The following is a 10565-nucleotide window of genomic DNA, read 5'->3' as shown; positions in this document are numbered from 1 at the left end:
CTATAAAATGTTAAAACAATATAACATAACAATTAACAAAATATGGCTGCTACAAGGTTCACAAGCTTCATTTATAGCAGCAAGCAGTTTCAGATGATCGGCTACAGACTTTATTTGGGCCTCTATTGCAGCTGGGTCCCATTTCATGACAGCAGCTACAATCAAAGCAAAAAAAATGTTAAATAAATAAATACAAATGCCACTGTTGTGGTTTAGCTTATAGCAGAGATACATAGTTGAAAATTTGAGTACTCGAATCAATTAAATGAAATAAATCACAAATCAAGTAAAATTACATCAAGCCTGATATAAGGCATTCCACACACACACACACACACACACACACACACACACACACACACACACACACACACACACACACACACACACACACACACACACACACACATATAGGTGCCATTTACAACTTCATGTGATTTTAGTGATCGGATAGCTATATGATCTTGAAAAGACCAGGTGTAAATGCCCTCCGAAATGCATTCGTGACGCATTTGAATCTGATTGCTCAAACCACTTCAGGAGGTGGTCTGGGCCGCATTCCAGAAGAAACTGGACAAGTGTAAATGCATCTGGTTGTTGAAACCACATGTAAATTTTACTCCATATATATTATGTGCTATTTATTTGGTTGTATTTGTAGGCTGGCTGTTATATTTAATCAATTGGTTAAATTGTTTTTTCATTGCAGTGCATGATTAAAAATTAAACAATAAAAGTGAAAGATTAAAAATACTGTAAGAACTTACAGTAACTGACCATATATAATATTTATTTACCACTGTTCTGATAAAGTGCAATTTAATAGAGCAAACAGTATATTAAACAGAGCAAACACTGCATATATTCATATACAATTCTGTATGTAGATCTATATGAAAATCTAATGAATTGGTATCATGGTGGTGACAGTTACATTCATGTGACCCATAATGACCCTTTTACACTTTCACAAATTCTTGACCTTTCCTTTAGAAACACTCTTATGCCTAATAATGTCAACATCCATTTTCACCCTGTGTGGCACTGGTACACAACCTGTTGGTTTAGAGTTAATCCTCTGTCCAACGCAACACTTTGGTAACATTGGCATAATTATAAACAAGTTACAACATAATACCCCGGGTTTCACACTACACAGGCAAGTCTGTAGTCCCAGACTAAAATGCATGTTTGAGCTGTATTACCTGAAAGCAACTTGTACTGACATATCTTATGGCAGTGCCATTGTTTTGTCTCAAGATGCACGCCGGTAATGTTTTTGTGTTTTTTTAAGGCACATTTTTAAAAGCTATAATTAAATACCCAAATTGAACTAAGGACAAATCCTGGCTTTATCTAAACCCTGTCTGTGAAACCGGGTCTGGGTTAGAAATTAAGGGTTAAGGTTAACCCTAACCCTAACCTTAAGACTTGTCTACAGACTTTTATTTAACAGCATGGTGTTAACTGCAGTGGTTAGGCCTTTAGCATTGATAAAGGACAAAAATCTTCTCACTGTGACAGTCTGTTTAGTAAAGATTGTTTGTATGGATTGTCCCTAAACTAGAGCTATTGATGCATTCAAGACATACCTAGTATCATAAAGATCGTATTTACAAATTGAACACACATGAACGCCGCCACAATGATGAAAATATGAGTAGGAAGCTTGGGATTTTCTTTAATCCACAATCTCGAGTTATGAGTGTGTCAGTGAGAAACATTGTGGAATACCACAATACTTGGGTATTTAGCAGTTACATTGTCAGGCTTTTCTATTTACGATGAAGTAAGCTAATGCCTGCACAAAATATGACAGTGTTATAGTATAACAATATAACATGTAGGCTAATGATGCATTTTACAGTGGCTTCATAAATTAATTTAAAACATAAAAAAAAAAATATATATATATAGTAAAACCTCATGAATACAAACTTCCCAGGAGGACTTAAAAGTGCCATGTGTGCATCATGAACCCTGTTGGTGTCTGACCAGCAAGATCAATTTAACAGTTAATGATATAGTCCGTAACAGTCAGTTAATTAATTTACAGATATTGTTTGTCATTTTGTTCTGAACTAGTTCTGGCTGTCAGTCATTGACTGTTTCTGGATTTCAACGGACGTCCAGATTATAGTCAGTATGAACGTCTGTTCTGAACTAGTTCTGGCTGTCAGTGGACGTTTAGATTATGGCCGGATTGGACATCTTTATTCACGTCATTTATGGACTGTTTCTGGATGTCAACGGACGTCTAGATTATAGTCAGTATGAACGTCTTTTCTGAACTAGTTCTGGCTGTCAGTAGACGTTTAGATTATGGCCAGATTGGACATAATTTCTCAGTGTCATTAATCGACTAATTCTGGCTGTCAATGGACGTTCAGATCATGGCCTGGACGGGCGGACTTGATATCAACCTGTTTTGTACGTCCACAGACGTCGCTTGCTCAGTGGGACTGTTCCCGAAGACGAGAGAAAACGAAAATAATCAAACAAGAGGACAAAAATTATGGCCTAACGAAAAAAACGGACGAGCCCCCATTTATTACGATTCGTCTAGGGTTAATCGTAACAAAAGAAAAAAATAAATAAACATGTCTCCCACGCCCAGTCGTCAGACCCAAAGAACTCAAGTGACTTCAAAAATCAAGAAAAAACGATAAACGTTTTATTAAGACAAAAAAAATTGAACAATTTGAAAGTTAAATGTAACCAAATAAAGTAACAAAAAAACAGTAGGTGTTATAGTCTTCAGGAAGACCCAAGGCCCAAAATAACAAACAAAACAGATAATAAATAAAATAAGCAACTAACTTCCCTCAAAGTATCCAAAATCAAAATTACAACAAATTACCCTCCATACTCTAACAAAACAGAACGAACAGGATTTCAAAAGAAAAGGGCAGGTCAACCCTACAAAGAACACCACTAAAAACAAAAAGAAAGTAATTAACATATAAGCTACTACAACAATGGTCTGACGGCTGGAGAGGAGCCAGGAGGAGTGCGACCGGCCCGGAATCGCAACAACTCGTCCTCTCGAAACGGAAGCACGGTCTTAAACCCACGTAAAGGGGTGGAGCCAGCTCACAGCTAATCATCGTAATCCTAAAACAGAGCAGCAAAATAAGCACACACACAAAAAACAACAATAACAAAATAAATACAAATACAAACAATATACAAACTCAAAACATTATACGAAATTACATAATTCCGTAACAAATAGTATCTCAATGATACTGAAATAACACTGGTTTGAGTCTCACATGATAAATGTTAATAATAAAAAAAAATGTTAGTTTAAGACTCACTAAAATAAAATTTTAACTTCTCATCTTTACGAGACACTTTTGAAAATAAACCCACTGAACAGGATCTATTAATGAAGCTGTTTTGAAGAGTTTGGCTTTTCATATTCGTGGACTGAAACCGATGAAATTAATTTTTTCTCAAATTAGTTTTGCTCTGTTTGTGTTTGTGGCGTCTGGATGGTGAGTTTTATGATTTCAGTTGTTTCTGCTGTTCTGTTCTGTTCTGATGTGATAAATTACTGGTTTAATTAGTCAGAGGATCAACATTCACTGTTATTCTCATATAGAAATAATTAAACTGTGATTTTACTGTCAGATCAAGCTTGAATTCAGCTCTAAACTCAGTTATTAGTGATTTATTAAATATAACAAAATAAATATGAAGCTCTGATGCTCAACAGCATTAGAGTGTGACATTAAACATTACAGTAAATGTATCTTATTTTAGTTATTGTTCCATATATAAATCTATTTCTCTTTTCATTCATCATCATTAGTCTTTGAAATGCTGCAGAATATTATTAATGTCACGTTTAAATTAATAAAAGTATTTTAGTGAAGCTTCATCAAACCAACATATATGTAAGAAATGTATTTCAATTAATCATAAAATGGCCCTGATATGTCACTAGACATTAAGAAATCATGTTCATTTCAAATACTCATATCACTGACAACAGTAGTCCGGCCAGGATATTGTCATTTAAAAGTGAAGTTGCAGCCCTCAACTGATGTTGATGTTGTCATGTTGTGTTTTGGCCTGATGCTCCACCCTCCACCTATCTACCAATCACGAAGTCAGTAGTGTTTCGGCATCCGGGTTGCCAGCTCTGCTCTAGTTACCACAGCTGCAGCTACAAACGTGTCGGATTTTTTTTTTTTTTTTTTTCTATCCAAGATGGCGCCGCGGATGGCTGCCTCGGTGTGGAGCTCTCCAGTTATTGTGTTGTTTTTGTTGGTTTGTTCTGCGTTTAGTCATTCTTTTCCTATCAGTTTCACCAAAGACGAACTACTGGACATTAGGAAACACACACCAGACAACTTTTTCACAGATTTTGATTACTCAGACGTTTTACTGGACATTCTCGTCGGAGGGGCAGCGGTGTTGTTCAAACGCGCGGTCAGACGCAAACGCGGGAAGCGCGCTGGCGCGCTGGTGAAACTCCGCGAGCGCGGCCTCCGCACTGCACTCCCTAGTATTCATCTTGCGAATCTCCGATCTCTTCCTAACAAAATGGACGAACTTCTTCTCCTCACCCGCACTAACAAGGATTTTTTAAACTCCGCTGCTCTGTGCTTCACTGAAACCTGGCTGAGTGAAGCCATACCGGACAACGCACTACATCTGCCGGGCTTTCAGCTGTTCCGAGCGGATCGCATCGCGGAACTAACGGGGAAAACGAGAGGTGGTGGATTGTGTTTCTACATTAACGAAAGTTGGTGTTCAGATGTAACAACACTGAAGAAGATGTGCTCTCCTAATTTAGAGGCACATTTCATAAACTGTAAACCTTTCTACTCGCCGCGGGAGTTTTCCTCATTCATTCTCGCGAATGTTTACATTCCTCCAGACGCGTGTGTGAGCGCGCCGATACAACAGCTGGCTGAACATATAGCTGAAATGGAACAAAGGTACCCAGACTCTCTTTTAATCATTCTTGGGGATTTTAACAAAGCAAATCTCTCCCGTGAACTGCCAAAATACAGACAGCATGTTACATGTCCTACCAGAGACAGTAATATATTGGACCACTGTTACTCCACGATAAAGAATGCGTATCACTCCGTCCCACGGGCAGCTTTGGGGCTCTCTGATCATTGTCTGGTTCATCTTATACCGACCTACAGGCAGAAACTGAAATCAGCTAAACCTGTAATAAGGACTGTAAAAAGATGGACCAACGAAGCAGAGCAGGATCTACAGGCCTGCTTCGATTGCACTGATTGGACTGTTTTTGAAGCTGCAGCCACCGATCTGGATGAGCTCACAGATACTGTAACATCATATATCAGTTTCTGTGAGGATACATGCATTCCTACCAGGACATTCTTATCATTCACTAATGATAAACCATGGTTTACTGGGAAACTCAAACAGCTTCGTCATGCCAAAGAGGATGCTTACAGAAGTGGGGATAAAATCTTGTATAACCAGGCCAGAAACAGACTGACAAAGGAGATCAGAGTTGCTAAAAGAAGCTACTCTGAAAAGCTGAAAACCCAGTTTTCAGCCAACGACCCGGCATCAGTCTGGAGAGGCCTGAGGAACATCACCAACTACAAATCACCATCCCCCCGAGCTGTGGAGAATCAACAACTGGCTGACACTCTCAATGCATTCTATTGCAGGTTTGAGAAGCCCAGACTCACACCTCACACCCGCTCTGATGTGCACTTCACACATCCACCATCACCTCCTGCAACCCCTCTCCTCCCCCTTCTGCCATCCAACCCGAGCTTAAGGTCTGTGTGGAGGACGTGAGCCGAGTCTTCAAAAAACAGAAGACTAGGAAAGCTTCAGGCCCAGACGGCATCTCATCTGCTTGTCTAAAAGCCTGCGCTGACCAACTGGCCCCAGTCTTCACGCAGATCTTCAACAGATCATTGGAGCAGTGTGAAGTTCCCTGCTGCTTCAAACGCTCCACTATCATTCCGGTTCCCAAAAAACCTAAAATCACTGGACTTAATGACTACAGACCTGTCGCTCTCACGTCTGTGGTCATGAAGTCGTTTGAAAGACTGGTGTTGGCCTATCTGAAGGACATCACTGGACCCCTTCTGGATCCCTTTCAGTTTGCTTACAGAGCAAACAGGTCTGTGGATGATGCAGTCAACATGGGACTGCACTATATCCTGCAACATCTTGACAGACCTGGGACTTATGCACGGATCTTATTTGTGGACTTCAGTTCGGCCTTCAATACCATCATCCCTGATCTTCTCACAGCCAAACTGACTCAGCTCTCCATGCCATCCTCAATCTGTCAGTGGATCTCCAGCTTCCTGACCGACCGGCAGCAGCGAGTGAGACTGGGGAAGCTCACATCCAGGACCCTCACCATCAGCACTGGCGCCCCCCAAGGGTGCGTTCTCTCCCCACTGCTCTTCTCCCTGTACACTAATGACTGCACTTCTAAAGACCCCTCTGTCAAGCTCCTGAAATTTGCAGACGACACCACCGTCATCGGTCTCATCCAAAATGGTGACGAGTCTGCTTACAGACTGGGGGTTGAACAGCTGGCTGTCTGGTGCAGCTATAACAACCTTGAGCTGAACACGCTCAAAACAGTGGAGATGATTGTGGATTTCAGGAGAAAATCCCCAGCACTCCCCCCTCTCACCATCATGAACAGCACTGTGGAAGCAGTGGAGTCATTCAGGTTCCTGGGCTCTACCATCTCTCAGGACCTGAAGTGGGCAAATCACATTGACTCCATTGTGAAAAAGGCCCAGCAGAGACTGTACTTCCTTCGCCAGCTGAAGAAGTTCAATCTGCCACAGGAGCTGCTGATCCAGTTCTACTCAGCCGTCATTGAGTCTGTTTTAAGTACTTCCATCACTGTCTGGTTTGGTTCAGCTACCAAATCGGACATCAGGAGACTACAACGGACAGTCCGGACTGCAGAGAGGATTATTGGTGCCCCCCTGCCAACCCTCCAGGACCTGTACTCTTCCAGAGTGAGGAAGAGAGCAGGTAAAATCATCACAGACTCCACTCACCCTGGACACCCCCTGTTTGAACTGTTACCGTCAGGACGGCGACACAGATCACTGGCCACAAGAACATCCAGGCACAGGAACAGTTTCTTTCCACAGGCCATTTCCCTTCTGAACACTTAACATGCCCCCCAAGGCATATGCCTGTAAGTGCAATACTCCCACTGTCTAGTGCAATATTCTCTTAACTCAGGTGATATTTATATTTATATTATTCATACTACTCAAAATACTGTAAATATGTTCATAATCTGTAACATGCACTAGACTCCCACTGTCTAGTGTAATATTCTCTAACTCAGGTGATATTTATATTTATATTATTCATACTTCTCAAAATACTGTAAATATGTTCATAATCTGTAAATGTTTATTCAGACTAAACCCAACTGTGACCCCTTTTTTTTAACTTTTTATACTATTTTTATTTAATTTTTTTTTATATATTTTATTCTTAGAATTTGTATTATTACTATGTTTCTTGTTGTATTTGTATTTGTATATGTGCACTGGAAGCTTCAGTACCAAGAAAAATTCCTTGTGGGTGCAAGCACACTTGGCAATAAAGCTCTTTCTGATTCTGATTCTGATTCTGATTCTGATAAAAAATGTCTAACGTTACGAAACCTAAAAGACCTCGTTATGAATCCGAAATACGTCGTGACAAAGTCCGAAAAAAAACTTACTGTGTAGGACTCGTCACTTGCCATTGGAATCTCCTTGTAGCAGCCGACTTTCCTGCTGGATCCTGCAGCCTAACTGGCAACCTCGAGTCAGGGGGGAGGGGGGAGGGGGAGGGGGAGGGGGAGGGGGAGGGGGAGGGGATACACCGCTCTACAGTAATTTGAAAGTGATTGCAGTACCAGTTTTGGCCACAATCTTACATACGGCTCCTTTAAGTGATTTGAAAAACTCTGTTTTCAGGAGTGTTTGGAGTTACAGTTCAAATATCAGTGAATGAGGGAGAATCAGTCACTCTGAAAGCTCGTCTTACTAAAATGAAGGATGATGATGTGATTCAGTGGAGGTTTGGAGATGAAAACACTTTAATAGCTGAAATCAATGTAACGGCCGACAGAATCACTGTATATGATGATGTTCTTGATGGAAGATTCAGAGACAGACTGAAGCTGGACAATCAAACTGGATCTCTGATCATCACAAACACCACAACTGAACATGCTGGAGATTATCTACGACTGATCAACGGTGTAAGAAGAAAAAGCTTCAGTCTCATTGTCTATAGTGAGTTTATTATTGGTTCCCTTTGTTTGTTAATCACTTTGAAATATATATGTCCTAAATGTAAAAAAAAGTGGTAACACTTTAGAATACTGTTCCTTCATTAATGAATAACTACACAGGAACAAATGAGTAAATGCACTATTAACATTCTAGTAACTACTATTAACTAACAAGAAACTCTGATTAACAAATTAGTAAGTAATAGCGCTCAGTCGAATGTGGTAGTTCACTATTAATCATTAACTACTATTTTTCATACCTCACTGAAGACTACTAAGAACTACTATATTCAGGTTGATAATTAATGTTAATAATGCAATGTATAATATACGGTAATGGTAACCCATTAGTATAATGAATCAAGTGTTACTACATCCTTTTAAAGGAACTAATAATAATTTGGATAAGTATTCTAAAGTGAAAAGCTTGATAACTACCTAATATTGACTGAAGTCATAAGCTTTTGAGGTTTTTGTAAGGTTTTTGGATAGTAATGACTCAAGTGTTTCTACATCTTTCTAAAGGAACTACTAATTATTTGGATCAGTATTCTGAAGTGAAGATCATGGGAACACACAAGTAATGACTAAAGTGTTACCAAATCCCAAAGGAATTACTATTCAAAATCTTACAAAAATCTTACAATGACTTCAGTCAATATTAGGTAGTTATCATGTTTTTCACTTTAGAATACTGATCCAAATAATAAGTAGTTCCTTTAGAAGGATGTAGTAACACTTGATTCATTACTAGTGGGTTACAGTTACCTTATATTATACATTGCATTATTAATATTAATTATCAACCTGAATAGTTCTTAGTAGTCTTCAGTGTCTTAGAAGTCTTAGTCTTAGAAGGATGTAGTAACACTTGATTCCTTACTAGTGGGTTACCGTTACCTTTTATTATACCTTAAATTATGCATTATTCATGTTAATTATTGACCTGTATATATAGTAGTTCTCTGGTGAGGTCTGAAAAAAATAGTAGTTACTGATTAGCTAGTGAACTACCACATTCAACTGAGCGCTATTACTTATTTCTTGTTAGTTAATAGTAGTTACTAGAATGTTAATAGTGCATTACTCATTTGTTCCAGTGTAGTTATTCATTAATGAAGGAACAGTATTCTAAAGTGTTACCAAAAAAAGTTTAATAGTTAAATCTAAGACACACCATGATTTTTGGCATTCGCTTTTCAACCTTCTGAACACTTTTCTTTGGATTAATGATTCTGATACTGGCATCTCTGTGTAATTTTTTTTTATAAATCTGAAAATCACAAACACTCCCTCATCAGAGATTATGATTTACTCTGATGTTTCTAATCTTTCTCAGCTCGTCTGCCTGATCCTGTCATCAGTAACTATTCACACTGTTCTTCGTCATCATCATCATCATGTTCATTGGCGTGTTCATCAGTGGTGAATGTGAGTCATGTGACTCTCTCCTGGTACAAAGGAATCAGTGTATTGTCCAGCATCAGTGCGTCTGATCTCAGCATCAGTCTCTCTCTACCTCTGGAGGTGGAATATCAGGATAAAAACACCTACAGCTGTGTGCTGAACAATCCCATCAGCAACCAGACCACACATCTGGACATCAACACACTCTGTCACACATGTGCAGGTACGGCAGTGCTGATAGTTGATGTCAGCGCTGATATTAGTGTTTATTGACTGATCTGATCTCAGTTTGATGTGTTTATTCCTCAGACTCTGTCCACTGTTGTGGTCCTACTGAAGCTATGATCCGATTGGTCCTCTCTGCTCTGGTGGGCGTGGCTACTGTCATTATTGTGGTTTATGAGATCAGATCCAGAAGAGCTGAACGAGATCAAGCACATATTCACACATCAGGTACATGATTGATGATGTCATTTCTCACAAACTGATTTAGCATTTATAAATGTATCTCACATGTATTAATGGCTTTATATGTTCATCTTTTTCAGGAAGTATTGAAATCTAAAGCAGAACACTGAACTTTAAAGGTTCTTCAAGCGTGTTTTTTGTTCTTCTTGTGTGTTTTTTTAATAATAAATACTGATGATTACTTGAGCTTCTGCTCTCTTTCAGAGTCAGATTTGAAAAAAAAAATCCAATATGTGTGGCTTTGTTCATATTTTTTTGCAGAAACATAAAACAAATGAATAGAGAGACACACAGATCTCTCTTTACTACTGGATATTTTCTGTATGTATTTCCTTTTTCTTTATCAATAAAGTTTCTCACTCTGAGGTTCAAGAGTCTCTCCATGTTTTATTACATTTATCATATTGAG

At 39.0% G+C, this 10565-nt stretch overlaps 1 protein-coding gene across 1 annotated transcript; it reads left to right on the top strand.

Moving 5' to 3' along the window:
• Positions 1 to 7970: 7970 nt before the first annotated feature.
• On the top strand, positions 7971 to 10528 carry LOC309499954 (uncharacterized protein). Its single transcript, XM_082171521.1, has 4 exons — positions 7971 to 8282; positions 9621 to 9911; positions 9998 to 10141; positions 10237 to 10528. The coding sequence occupies exons 1-4, from the start codon at positions 8036 to 8038 to the stop codon at positions 10251 to 10253; spliced, it is 699 nt and encodes a 232-aa protein (XP_082027647.1). The 5' UTR covers positions 7971 to 8035; the 3' UTR covers positions 10254 to 10528.
• Positions 10529 to 10565: the final 37 nt, after the last annotated feature.

This window comes from Leuciscus leuciscus, assembly GCF_965113295.1.
Source record: "Leuciscus leuciscus genome assembly, chromosome: 5".
In the NCBI taxonomy this organism is placed as follows: domain Eukaryota; kingdom Metazoa; phylum Chordata; class Actinopteri; order Cypriniformes; family Leuciscidae; genus Leuciscus; species Leuciscus leuciscus.
Note: the sequence above shows the minus strand (reverse complement) of the source record. Positions and strands in the feature narration are given on the sequence as shown.